Source organism: Manacus candei, unplaced genomic scaffold (assembly GCF_025592945.1).
Source record: "Manacus candei isolate 608988 ecotype Guabito, Panama unplaced genomic scaffold, ASM2559294v1 h1tg000047l, whole genome shotgun sequence".
Lineage (NCBI taxonomy): Eukaryota > Metazoa > Chordata > Aves > Passeriformes > Pipridae > Manacus > Manacus candei.
This window is the reverse complement of record NW_026138095.1, coordinates 8,958,143-8,972,767: the sequence shown is the minus strand read 5'-3', so window position 1 is coordinate 8,972,767 and position 14,625 is coordinate 8,958,143. Positions and strand designations below refer to the sequence as shown.

The 14,625-nt window shown below is 41.8% G+C and overlaps 1 protein-coding gene across 1 annotated transcript in view; it reads right to left on the bottom strand.

Annotated features, from left to right (window-relative positions):
• Nucleotides 1–14,625, bottom strand: part of TBCD (tubulin folding cofactor D) — a 116,765-nt gene that overhangs the window by 34,958 nt on the left and 67,182 nt on the right. Inside the window, exons 18-23 of the mRNA XM_051797474.1 lie at nucleotides 12,853–12,933; nucleotides 12,042–12,115; nucleotides 11,060–11,177; nucleotides 10,108–10,168; nucleotides 8,692–8,714; nucleotides 1,603–1,634 (exon numbers count right to left, since the gene is read on the bottom strand). Of these exons, the coding sequence (XP_051653434.1) occupies nucleotides 1,603–1,634; nucleotides 8,692–8,714; nucleotides 10,108–10,168; nucleotides 11,060–11,177; nucleotides 12,042–12,115; nucleotides 12,853–12,933 (389 nt within the window). The remainder of the gene's footprint in view (nucleotides 1–1,602; nucleotides 1,635–8,691; nucleotides 8,715–10,107; nucleotides 10,169–11,059; nucleotides 11,178–12,041; nucleotides 12,116–12,852; nucleotides 12,934–14,625) is intronic.

Sequence of the window (14,625 nt, the reverse complement as noted above, 5' to 3'; positions counted from 1 at the left end):
CCAAGGAGCATCATCTGCTCACTGCACAGAGCCAGGAGCTATGAAACTGGATGCAGCTTCATTTCCTTTGATACTCCGAACACGTGAAAATATCATTTTAATAATGAAGCCCCTATTATTTTAAATCTATAAAATTAAATGAGCTCTAAGCTTACAAACCCACTTTGAGAATTATGTATTTTTGTAGTGTTCTGAGGTTTTTTTGGGGGAATGGAGATTTACACACTGCAAAATTTCTGTACAACAGACTGACTGTATTGCTCAACCTGGCACTTGGGGAATACCATGTATTTCACCTCCTGGTGTTCAGTTCAAATAAAGCAGATGGGTGTAGATCCATCCCCACTGCCAGGCTGCTTTAGAGCTGGTGGAGAGGAGGGAGAGGACAGAACAAGCTACCGTATAATGTAATGCCACCTTTTTGTTTTCCTCTCCTCTTGCACCTTAATCTTTAAATCTTCCTCTGGGCTCTGTACACAGCTCATCATCATCTTCATTTATAATCAACTTAGTGGGCTCCAAATCTGCTCTTGAACTCACTCCTCACCATGCCACTGTCACACAAACTCCTCTCAATATTGGGTGTCAGCTTCTCTGTGCCAATATTTATTCACACACAAGGTTAACTACAGTGTGACTAAACCCGAGTCTCTTGGGATTCCTCCTCAGTTCTCTGCTCTCTTTTGTGCTCTGTTGTGGTTGAGACCATCATCTTCATTAGACATGCAGGCAATCTGTGGAACATTTTCAATTCTTCTCTTATTCCACCTACACAGTTGTATCATGCCAAAATACTGTCATTTGTACTACTCCAAAACCATGAAATATTCAGCTGCTTGAAAGTTAAAACATATTACAAAAAACTACCCGTTCTTTCAGCCTGCATTTCCATGTCACAAGGCTGTAACCTCATTCAAAGACTGCAGAAATCCCCCTGCCCCCTTCAACCTTCCTATTTGATCACTCTTCCATCTTGGCCCTCAAACCCCTTCACCCATGAGTTTTGGATGGTTTCACATCTTCCAAGCTGGAATCTGCTCTGTAGCACTTCCTTTGTTCAATCCACAAGCAGGAAACCAAGTCGGCATCATTTCCTTATCCACCCAGGCTACTTTTCCCTGCAATGCCCCTCCTTTTTAGTGTACAACAATCTTCAAACTCCACCTCTTCTGTGATGCCACGCTTCCCACAGACTATTGTTTATATGGTCTTTATGCTTCACTTCTGCACACACACATCATGATAAAATCATTATTGCCAAGATGGCATCTGTCTTAATGTGCAGATCATATCTCTGCTGGAGAGGAATCTGAGTAAATCACTGAAGGAAGCCAGTTCAACCCTGAAAAAGGTTCACTGTGTGCAACAATGGAAGGAGAGAACATGTGACAGACCCCAGAGCTACCTCCAGCTCTTACACAGTTATTCACAAGTGTTCTGGTGCACCCATCTGCTGACCGGCCTCCAACGTCTGTATTTTTAATTACTGTGCATGCTTTACTTACACATTCAACACAACATATGCAAAACACACTGGAAATAAGTAAACAGAGGAATTCCTTAGGGCCCCTTTGTGCTGTCCCACCCCACTGTGGTACTCACCTGCCGGTCTCATCAGTTCTCCACCTAAACCCCTGTGAAGGAGAAACAGCCTTCAGAGAACAACCAACCAAAGGCAACCCGAGTGCAATGCCTACAGTGAGCAAAAAACTCCTCAAAATCATTTCAGAATGAAAGCAGAGCCCCAAATACCTGCAGTTTTGTATCTAAAATACTCTAAGGTACTTCTTTTTAAATCAACTTTTCTTCACGTCAGCGTGATTTATACAAAACCCTCCTGAACACGTAGTTTTCTTCTTGCAAAAATGCACTCCCAGGCTTTCTAATTCTTAATGTGAATGATAAAAGACTGTCAAGTTCATGCTGCTTTTCTTTTCACCTGCTTCAGAAGCATTCCAAACCCATGGAACTTGCCAAAGGATTTTTCAGTCATACAGTCTCTACCAGCTTCTGATTCCAGAACTGAAAAGCAATTACGTGCAATTTTTTAACATAATCTTCACCTCTGTAACATTAAATAGAAACTTCACATCCCAGTTCCCATTTTCACAAATGTTATCTGGTTTGCTGTCCTGGGGAGGTTTCTCACCCTTCACCCTCTCCTTTCCTGCTCAAGTCCTTTCCCAGGTGATTTTGTGTTTATCGCGCCAAGTGAGGGGACAAAAACTTCCAACAGATCATAAAAGGGAAACAAAATGGCTCCAGATGCCTCAGAGCCTCCTGAGGTAAATGTGTGTTCCACAAAGATGGTCTCACCAGCTCAGAGCTCAGCCCAGTTACTCTGAACACGAGCCACTGACAGCACCATGAGGAGAAAGCCTGAACTGTGCAGAAAGTGGGAAAGGGGAGAAGTGTCCTGGAAATGGAAAAGTGGCCTGTTTCCATCCTTTGGCTTCTCCTGGCTCTGGGCAGAGACATCTCCTGGCTGCATGGATCTCCATCCCCAAGGTTCTGTGAGCACTGCCTGGGGTGTTCTGCTCAGTGTCACCCTCTGTGGCTTCAACTGTTCCATCTTGTGAACCTTTGACCTGCCTTTCCTTTGGATATTTCCTCCCTTGACTCCTTCTTGTCTCCCTTCACTTCTGCTGGAATATTTCCTCCCTGAGGTGTGCCAAACCCTTAATCACCTGTTTGCATGGCCATGCTCTGGCAGAAACTCCCAGCAAGGGGGAGGAACAACAAAAGCTTTCTGTTTGTTTGCTTGTTGGTTGTTTTCTTTTTTCCTAAACATTTTCTTCCCTCCTCTCCTCCTCCCTCCCCACAACAAAATTAGTAGCTGTGCTCAGAAGGCCAACTTAGCAACCCTAACAACTCTTCCAACTTTGTTTTCCAATTCATCCCTTCATATGAGCTTCACAAGCCTGAACGTTTGAAACAAGTTTTTCCATTCCACACAAGCAGGTGCCTCCTGTAACATGCTCTGGGTTTCTGACTGCTCAACATTTTCATTGGTGTTTCAGGTAGTGCAGAGATGCCAACTCCACAATATTTTCGATTGCCACAGATCAGCACTTCCTTTAATTGAGAAACTTTTGCTTTGGACAATCAATAATATATTAATCTCAATGTAATAATCCCCAGTTTATCACTGTAGGAAGCAAGCAGAGATTCCACATCCTCGTGCTGATAAGGTCTTTGTATTGTCTACCCCATCTTCCTGCCATGCTGTCTGCTCTCCAGCTTCTAAAAAATTTAAATTAGAAAACAAAAAAGTGATGCAAGGAGTCGAGACAGCAGCAAAAGCAGGCGACTGATGTGGCCAGTCTTGCTTCCTCTTCCACACTTCTCTCTCCCTTCATTTTGCCCTCACCCATTCCTTGCCTTTTGTCTGCTGCCTTCCTGCAAAGGACTATAAAATAATCATCTTGTAAATGTGTTTGGTGTGCAGCAGAGTCTGCTGATGCAGGGATTCAGATATGGACTGTTCTGTTCCAACTACAAAGCAAGAACTGAGTCACAAAGGCTGCTCTTCTCCACTTCCTCGCGCTGCCAAGAAGGAAGTCAGGCCACTTGGAGTTGCTCTGATGTTAATAATTCGACAGCTATCCCTTCCTCTGGCACTAAACCAACTCAATTTAATTCCAGAGTTTAGAGCCTCGCTGAGGACTGTTGTCCCCATGCAAGAATGCAGAGTGGTGGCAGTGATTTGCATAGGAGGATTTCCATGTAACACACAAACTCTAATCAAACCCATCTGTGGAGCACCACAGTCCCTGTGTGCTCCTCTGCAAACCTTCTCTAGTTGTTTCTTGCCTGGACACCACAGTGTGTCTACCAAGAGAGCTGATTTTTGCCCTTTTCCACAGCTCACACATATTTCACTTTTAAGAACTGAGAGTTCTATCATAGTCCAAGATCTTCTCTCAGTCAGTGCTTGGTTTGTCAAACATGATGCACATCTTTCTATTAACTTTATCTTGCTTGACAGTATTTCAGCAAATTAAAAAGATACGGATCTACCTAATTCAGAGATTCTGAATTTTGCTGTACAGTCAGTATTCCTTCTTTTTTATTCCAAAGACATATCCACAAGTTGCATCACTTTATTAGATGTACCTGTTTCAAGGTTTAGTTATTAATTCAGTTTGCAAATTGACTGATGCAGTGCCCAGGCTCCACGAGCTCCTGATCATCCTTCCTATGTGCAGTTCCACAGTAATGCTTCTCTCCTAGAAACATCCTGGGGTGAGTCACAATTCACTCGTGGAAAATAAAATATACAACCCCTTGCAGAACTGATGAATTAAGATTACTGACCTAAGAATAACAGTATCAATTTCATAATTATGTTGGCCTGAATCAGAACCAGTGGCAGTTTTCAGGGCATAAAGAAGTTCAAAGCACTTCTGTGGACTTCTTTTTTTTAATTATTTAAAACCTGCTTTTTGTGAGAAGACCAGAACTCTTCTTTAAGATTATGAAAGTAACAGTAACTGAAGCTGTTTGGAATTGAACAGCATCTCTGTTTTCACAGACATCCAAATCTGAACCTAAAAATACTGCAATAGCTGAAGAGATTCAACTGCTCCAGGAAGTTGAGAACACGTATTTCATCTCCATATGAACAGTAACTGAGTATTTTCCTTGGGAATTCTTTGTCCCAAACAGAACTGAGGTATCTTAAAAGGTGCACGTGGCACATTCACTGGGCTCTGGAGGCACATAATGGCTTTATCAGAGGGTGCACAGAGAGGGAAAGGGAACCCCTGAGCACAGATGAACAGACCCCTGTATTTAACAAAGCTCTGATGGCCAACCCTTCGAGATGCACAGAATTAACTCTACTAACCTGACAAACACCTCTTTTTAGGTTACTGTAAATCTGTATGCTGACCATATACACTGTGTACTGTATTCCAACACCACAATGCTACAGGTAAAATCCTGGCTCCATGGAAGCAAAAGTTTTTCCAATGACTTCAGTTTGAAGCAGAGGAATGTCACCTCCTAACTCTTCAGAGCACAGTGTAGCACGATCTCACACAGCCACCGTGCTCCTGGGTGCAGAAAACCATTTGAACTCGGAAGAACTGCTGCGCTGAGCTTTGTTGCAAGGCTGGAATTATTTGCTGATTAAGCTAATACGCCTAAAAAACTCTTTTAGGCAGCTGAGTGCCAAGAAACACATTTGCCCTGAAACCATCAAGATTAGTTACAACCTTAAAGGCCTTTGAAATGAGACAAGTTTCTCCTTTGCCCAGCACCTGTCGACACCCGCGGGCCACCTTACTGTGCTGGAAAAGCCGAAACTCTGGCGATGCCAGTTCAACCGACACGAGCTGCTCTTCTAAGCTCCTAAACCTGCTGGGCTGACACAGCTGACAGGCAACACACACAGCCAGGCTCTTCAGAGGCTGCAGGAATGAGCTCAGAGCAGAGCTCGGTGTGCAGCACGTCGCGCTCGCTGGCGTGGGAGTCGCTGAGGAACGTCGCGCATCCCGACACATCCCGCTCGGATGGAACCCTCCAGGGACAACAAACAACATTTGCTCAAATACAGAAGTGCAGTGCAACCACCTGGAGGAAGCCCAGAGCATCTATCTGCACAACTTCCATATCTGTTCCTAATCTTGTCACACAACTCTCACAGAAGCACAGAATATGTCGAGTTGGAAGGGGCCCATCAGGATCATCGAGTCCAACTCTCAGCTCTGCACGGGACACCCCAACTCCCCTGGGGAACCTGTTACAGTCCTCAATCACCCTCTGGGTGATAAACCTTCTCCTGATATCCAACCTAAACCTCCCCCAACTCAGCTCCAGCTGTTCCCTCGAGTCCTGTCACCGGTCACAGAGTGGAGAGATTGGTATCCACCCCTCCACTTCCCCACTTGAGGACATTGAAGACCCCAGTGAGGCATTCAGACCCACATTAGCAGATTCAGAACTGGATACAAGAAAGGTAAAAAAATTCTGAATATCTGTTCAGCTGAATAGTCACTCAAGTACCTTATATCACATCAGGCATTTTTAGAGAACCCTAACATCACTACTGCTTCCTTAAAGACTTTCCATATTATCAAATCATAAATTGTTTATGTTAGAAAAGACCTTCAAGATGATAGAGCTCAACCAAACCATGTCCTCAAGAGCCACATCTACCTGGCTTTTCAATCCCTCCAGGGATGGTGACTCCACCACTGCCCTGGGCAACCTCTTCCACTGCTTGACCCTTTCAGTGATTTTTTCCAATATCCAACCTAAACTTTCCCTGGTGCAAGTTATGGCCATTTCCTCTTTCCTATCCCTTGTTACTTGGGAGAAGGAGTACTGAGAATGAGTACAAAGTCTCAGGTGCACCACAGAAAGAGATCTGCTACAAAAAAAAGATACTAACCACGGTGGAGTGGTGGAAGCAGAACATAAATCAGGCTGACAACTGACACTGAGTTGAAACCAGAGTGACTTCCTAACCCAAGTAACACAGCTTGAGGCAACAGATGCTGCAGGTTCTTGCCTTGGGGTTTTATATATAAAAGTAACACTTAAAGCAAATAAAATATAGCTCACTTTTTGCAACTCTACAACCTGAACAGCATGAAAGAGGCACAAGACACAAATGCTCCGAGGGGCATGGTTTGCATGTGACGTGCTCTAACCAGTGCCCACGGAACACAGAAACCCAGGCTCCCTGTGCAATCCCCAGCTGGAAGTGCCCATGCAAATCCTCAAACCAACCAGCTCCTCCAGACAAACCAGTGCATCAGATGTGTCAGGATCAAGGCTAATGGGAGGAAGTGCACACTGATGTGCCCAGGCTTGCAGGCTCTTTTTTCAGTGTACTATGGTAAACCCAGAGAAGGACTTTGACAGGAAGACAGAAAGATACTTGTATTAAAAAAAAAGTTAATACAGTAGAGGACAGGATTTTCTACAATTAGCATAAACAAATTTGATTGCTTCAAGTGTATTTAAAACCGAGACTGACTTCAGTATAACTCAAAACCTGGAATGTGTCCTGTCTGAAAAATAATTTATGGCATTTTTAAAAATCATGTTAAAGATGTTACAAGAGCTGCTAAACAAAGTGAAATGGTTGGGCAGCTCTGTGAATGTCTCCATTACAGCACTTTGGATTTCTCTTTTTTAACTTGAGGTCAACCAAGAGATAACCAAGGAACTCATGACCCATTTTCCAGTTTAAAATTTACAAGCTACAATTTAAAAACTATTTAAAAAAAAAACCAGCATTTTTACACTTTACTTCCTTTCCCTTTTCTCTCAGGCCAAGACAATTCCTGAAAACAGCTTGATCAAAGCATTAAAATCCATTCAGTCCCCAACAAGGCTGTTCCATGGCCAGAAGTGAAAGCAAAATAATCTGAGACGTGTGGCCAGATGCTTTTTGTTAACGCAGTTTAAAAACTTAAAACACAAATAAAACACACGGGTTTTCAACATTCCTACAAGATGTTGTTAACACTGAAAATTCCCGGTAGCAATTTCTCAAATGGAAATCTTTGGAATATTATGTGCAATAATTACTCATCACGAAACGAGTCGGGCTTGTTTCACTTAATGCTTGCCCAGCAACACTCCAATTGTTGGTTTGTTTTTATAACCCAGTTTATTTTTCTTGTCCTCTTTTTAAAATATTTTATGCATGCCGATATTTTAAACTATGGATTAGAGAAGACATCTCTGTCTCAGCCTCAGTATGAGAGCAAACAGCAGTGAATCAATCAGCCTTAGAGTTGAATTAGAAGTCTTATCTAGAATGAAAACATTTCTGTAGGCATCTTATAAATACCATTAAGTGCAAGAAGTGTACATTATGACAAAAACAAATTACACCCAAGCTCCACCCTGACATTAAAGAATTTATGGAAGCCAAGACAGCCACCCACAAAGACACAAATATACAGTATCAGCACTAAGCCCATCCGCCAGCCCAGGCTCACTTGGGACTGGAAGTTTCACACCCCTCTGTACGACCCTCAAGAAGCAAATTTTATCATTTTTTCAGTAAGTTTCAAGATGAAAAAATACTTACATAAAATTATTTAATCAATAATTAATAATTACACAAAAAAACTACTTAAGTTATACTGATTTGTCATGTGCCAACTGCCCAAAAAATGCTGTCAGCTGAAAGAGGAAAAACCCCTAATCCACACATACAGTCATTAGGGAATAAAAGCCATTAATTCTGCTTTTTGATTTCCTTATATTTAGGAACACACCAGTTTTAATTCACTTTTACTTAACAGTTATTTAGGCAATCTCCCTTTATTTCCTGGAAGCTTCAGCAAATAGGAAATGAAAAACAACTCAGTGAAAACTCATTTACATTTTCTTTGTCGCAAGAGTTGAAAAATTGCCCTGAACCTTTTGCAACACTCCTGACCTGCCCATTACACAGGATGGGGAGAGCAATTCTGGAACTTAGACAGAACCCTCCTTTAAATAAATAAATAAATAGGTTTGGGGCTCATTAATTAAAGGTCAGTTCTGTAGCCCTTTCTGAACCACATGCACCCACAGTCTGGGGGACTGGGAGGGACTGGCAGCCTCTGGTGGGTGCCACTAATTGTACAAACCAAAAGCCCCCTCAGATCCTTCTGTTTTCATTCCTTCTAACTGACACTTTTCAGTAAAAAAAAATTATTTTTTTGGCATCCATTTCCTTACCTGTACAACTGACGACTGCAAAGCTGGGGGGCAAAAAAGGCAACAAATATTAATATTAGTCGAGTTTGTCTGATCCAAGTGTTTTCATTTCCCCCCCCTCACATGCAATGCTATATACTGTGGGCTGTGCAAACTTTTAGATAATTTTAAAAATAAAAGTCAAAGGAAAAATCTTTTCTGAAACAACCTCTCTATACCAATTTGCACTTTACATTCAAAGAAAAAATCAGTGTAACACATTCATAAAGCACTGATTTCCTGAATTCCAAATCCAAGCTGCTCCTACACATACCCTAGAAGCCAGTTTGGCTTTTTAAAATACATTTGCTTTCCACCATTGGTTCTTTCAGAATGATAGACTGCATTGGTTGATAACTGAAATTAACTCTGCTAGCTACAGATTAAATAGAAAAAATTCAAACTGACTGAAAAATATTAGCTCATTCTTAATGTTACAGCAGACCACCCTAAAAAAAATCAGAGATTATCTCACTTCTGTGTACTAAAACAAAAAAAACAAACAGGTATTTTAAAAAAAAAAGAGTTTATAGCAACTTTGCAGATTAATTACAAACAACATCACAAGCTACATCATAAAACTTCAAGGCCACTGTAACAGCACAGACATGTTGACCAAACTTTCAGGCCTTTCAATGTGAGAAAGTTAAAGAAGGGAAAAGGTGTTTTTTCAACCTGTGGCAGCAGCTCTCACCTGTGAAACAGGCACCTGTGGACTTTATGGGGTAAATGAAGAAGCCTGACAGCTTTAGCACATCAGACTGGGACTAAAGGTACTACAGATCCTGCAGAAAGGAGCAGGAGCCTGAACACTGGAGTACTGGCTGTTCCAAAGGGAGAAGAAATAGGAGCCAAAAGAAAAAAACAACATGGGATCACTGAAAATAAATGGACAAGACAGGGAAAACCATCCCTGTGGAAGCATCTGGAACTGCTCTGAGCAGGGCAAGGCTTCGTTCAGCATATGTGGAGATATAGAGAGTGCATCAATTGAAATGCAGGATATGACTTTTGAGGTCTAGAAACAGGTAAATTATGGATGCAGGGACAGAACAGGCTCACTGGGAGGTCTCCCTTGACCACAGTCACCCCAAGGTCTGCAAGGCCAGTCAGTACATAGAGAGAGGGGAAAGGGAGTCAAAGGTGTATCAGAAATGTGACTTCCAGCAGCAGAGCAAGGGGCTCAGCAGAGGCAGAACAGCCTCCAGAATCACCCTGTAAGACACAGGGTCCAGGACATCCAGCTATCAGACAGTCTGGGTGTGTGACCACATCTGTGACATGGTTTGCTCTTGGCAAGGGCATGAGGGAGGTGGACAGCTGCCTTAACTGTAAAGCTTTGTTTAAAAACCATACGATACACCAGGTTAAAAAAATACATTTATACTGGTTACAAACCTCTTGGTGGATTTGTTTAAGTCCCTCCAATGATTTTTCACTGAAATAGTACGTTACAGATCTGTAAAAGGAGACAGAATTTTTCATACAGGTTTCCTAATCATGCTGTAAGTAATTTTTCTTCCCCAACATCACACTGTACTCTCAAACAAAAAACCATTTGTTCCAAATTATGCTCCACAGAAATATGCAATATTTAATCTTAAATAGTTGAGCAAGCATAACAAAAGAAGTTCTTTCCTTATAATGTAGTAAACTCATTCCTAAAAGACCACATAAAACTAGTATCACTTCCCAATAACATTATAATCAGTAACACCCTGATAATATTTCTCAGCTCAGTTGTATTTTTGGACTCCAAAACTTCTGTGATTTCTTTCCATCTATTTCAAGTATTTCCTACTACTAAAAAAATGCTCTGCATCTTTTTCTTGAACTTTTCAACTTCCTTGAAAAGGGAACTCCTTAAAATTAACCCAGATTCTTTTGACAGACACTGATGGCAAATGAATGTGTGTGTGTATATATAAAATATACATGGACCAGAAATCCAGCAGCAAGAATTACATCAGCCCAACTCAACGAGCTGCTTCAGGAGGTATTTCTCTCACACTGAGGAAGGATTTCTCTTACACTGAAGATAAAAGATTGTCCCCTCACCAGGAAGGCCCCCACCTATGGGGAAAGGGGATTAATCTATATTTAAGTGATCACTTTGAACTCTCCAAGTAAGGCAGCAAGTGTTCTCCCTTTCCTGCTGATGAATTTAAGACTCAAGTTTAAACTGTCACTGAATAAAACGTGAAGGCTCGGCATCATTGATCAAAACAAACAAAAATTCAATGGAAAAGCAGCTCAGTGAGATGGAGATTTCCATAATTATACTCAGGAAGCTTTCAATAGACCAGACATGAAAGGAAAATTTATAGTCAAGATAATCTTGCATTAATACCTATTATTCTCTTGTGCCAGTTTACACAGAGCATGGGTGATCTCAGCACAGGCAAGGATTGCCCCATGGCGTGTGTGCAGATCTGAGCCCACTGATAAAGGCAGAAGTCTTGGCAAAACTGAAAGAGATTAGATAATTAATTTTTTTTTTTAAACAAAGCATAGTGACAGATCACAGTTCTACATGTAATCCTGTCTGCCTAGAAATAAAATGGGGAAAGCGTTTCTGGAAAGTGAAGCATCCTGGCTACTTTAGGAAAAAGAAGTTGTAATAAAGTAAATTCTGACAATTCTTTGTACTCCCAACTAACTCCCTGGCTGGAGTAAATGAAATAATGTCACTGTTGGGCACTGGGTTGGCTGAGCAGCCAAGGAAGTGAGGCTTGTACTGCCATGGAATTTGATTTCCATGTAAACTGCCACATTCCTAATCCAGGACAGGGAGCCCTGGCAAGCTCTGTCACTGCAGATCCACTGGGGACCAACTGCTGTCTTCCAGGCACATTAAAATGCAGCCAGTACATCCTCAGGATCTGGAACGGGTCGAGGAAATAATGCTAAGAAACATCTGACTACGCACACACAGAAAGGAATTCTGCTGCAGATGTCAGACTGGACAAGACAAAACAGATCCCCCCACCCTCTACAACATCAAAGCCTTACTGTCAGCAGAATCTGGGAATTTGAGGAGTAGCTGCTGGAGTTGTTCCCACACAACTGCACCCATTTATCCACCTAGGAACCAGTAGGGTCCAGTGCAGTCAGGGAACCAAAGCCCACGCCCCAGATAAAAACAACCCAGCAGCCTTAGAGAATTTGTACATAAAATCTGAAAACTGATAAAGCCACGAGTGTCACTACACTGTAGGAAGCTGCAGGGAAATGTTAATTTTTACCAAGCCATGGTGCATGTTTAGATGTTCACACATTTGTGCCATCCAGGCCTGGCCTGGCCCCCCGTGCAGGCCCCAGCTGGTACCTACCCATGTTCGCCATGTACTCGGGGGCCCGGGGAGTCATGTTGTGCAGGGCTTTGGTTGAAAGTTCTCGAATAACACTGAAGATGTAAGAAAGAATTTTAGGATTTGAGGGCATTGGCAATTTAGCAGAAGCCACGTATCAAAAAAAAGTAACGTCGGGAAGAGACTTCCGTCCCCAGGCGAAAAAAAGACCCCCAAATATTGAAAATTGCAGTATCCTCTGCCCATCCTGTATTTCCTCCCTCCAAAACAGCCAACAAAAGCAAACAGCATCCATTGCAGCCAGCTTTGAGCAACATGAATAAAGCTTGTTGCTCAAAGAGACAAACATTGGGGCTGGTGGAACCCCAGGGCCTGTTCTGTGCACTGGTAGGGTCACTGCAGTAAACTGTGATTATTTCTCATGATGCAAACTGGGCTCAGCACTGATACAATCTCATTTGTGTGATAGGCACACATTTCAGCCTTCCTGAACACTGAATGTGACTAAGCACCATCTCTATGCATGAAATCTGCTTTAATTAGGATAATTGTATGGTGACAGTGTTTACCCCCCACATACACTATAGAACATATAAATGGGTTTTATTAATCTATTAACAGATTGAGGTCATGGCCAAAAGACAAATTCATAAACCTGCTTAAGTGACAGTATGCTCAGGAGGTAGAGATTATATCAGCTACTACTTCCCAGTTTCCTTCAGTCAAATGTTATTGCAAACTCTGGTGTAAAATTTACAAAAATAGTCTAGGAAAATATAATATGCAGAACAGTCAATTCTTGGATATTAATCATTAGACTTTATGAACTTACCTGTCCCAGTGGTTAATCTTCATATTAACTAAATGATCAATCATTGGCTGTGTATACTCAGGAAAGCCAGCAATATACACACTGAAAAAGAAATGCACAGATAATAGAAATATAGGTCAGAGAGAGAGAGTACAGAATCAGCATCTGTGTGCATTTTAACACAACCTGCTCCAAAGATTTAAATCCTCTAGTTTTAAAGCAATAAAAAAAAAAATTACTTAAATGTGCCCTCTCCTAAACGAGATGCAGCTGAATTATACAGTAGCAAATATTTTACAACTGAAAATTTTTAAAACTTTCAGAGCCTTCATAAAAACTACTCCACACACACCAAGCTTGACAGCAATGAAGAGCAAAAATAAACATTCAATTCCCATTGTTACATTCTGGAAAAATCTAGATGTGTGTATTAACTCGTGCAATTTTTCCATCTACAGGACACAGGAAAGGTAAGTTCTAGAAATGTGCTACATCTTCATAAATACAAAATGGAATGTGGCTTTTCAATCTGTCTTTTTTAAAGATCAAACACATACAAAAAGTCTGTTGTGACAAAAACTGTTAAAGCTGCAAAGTGGAGACCTACAGGAACACCAGCATTAATTATCCCAGGAGCCTGCAGTTACCTCCCTTACAGCCACACTTGCTTTCCAATCTTCAGAAGCATCAACTATTGAAAGCCAAGGTCAACACAAGCTAAATTAAATGTTTTCTCAGTACATCTGATGAGTGTTAAATCACCTTGGGAAGCCCAACAATCAGCAGAACGTGTTTGTGTCAAAAGGGCACAAAGGGACAGCATTAAGCACACATGGATTATCTTAATTTTACCTTTTCCTATCTTTTGAGTGATTAACTCTGCAACTATTACAGTGTTCCATTAATGTACATGTGTGTAATTAGAAGTAAAACAAAGAAAAAACCCAGATGCTGTGGCATGTTCCCATATTGGCATCTATGGAATTCATCAGGGGAGTGGGAATCCTTAAATCCATGGGACAGACCTTAGTCACTTGAGCCAAGACAGGACACAGAAACAACATCTACTGAGCCCTAGGGGGGGATTGGACACTTGGTTCAACTTGTGGTTGATGCCAGCAGAGAAATGATAAAATTCACCACTCTCTGGTTCCTCTCCCTGTTCTGGAAGAACATCCAATAACAGACACATTCCCCTGCCATGTTCGAGTTCTCCTCTCTTCTTTCTTGTAGTAATAAAGGAACATTAAAAGAAAAATACAAAAAAAATAATGTTTCCACTCCCCAAAAGTAAGGAGAACATAATCACCCTCCAAGCCAAAATTATATAAGAGAGGAAATAAAAACTGCTTTGTCAATTCTGAATGTTTTCGATTTTCTTCTAGTACAAAAAGCCAGAGTTTCAAAAATCCCATGGATTCCCCAGGGACCTCGAGCCTGTGCAATACCAAGCCCCTGCATTTCCCCATCCCAGCTCTGTGGGTGGGAGCTCTGGGGAAGGTGTAGGAGGAGGGTGGGGACCCCAGAAGGACTGACAGTCGGTAAAAGGTGAAGGTCTGTACAGACTGAAGGGATTGTGCACAAAAGGGACAACGTGGAGGTGGACAGATTAATAAAAAAAATAGTCAAGGAGAAGATGGAGGGTTCCAGGGCAATTATCTTAAAAAACTCCTCAGTGGAAGTCACAAAATTGGTGGTGGAGCCTGCACCATCATGTAGCTGTCTGCTGTTTCTGTTCTCCAGGGATATCATCTGCTCAAGCCTTTCTGACCTGTTTGGCTTCTGAGCAATTCC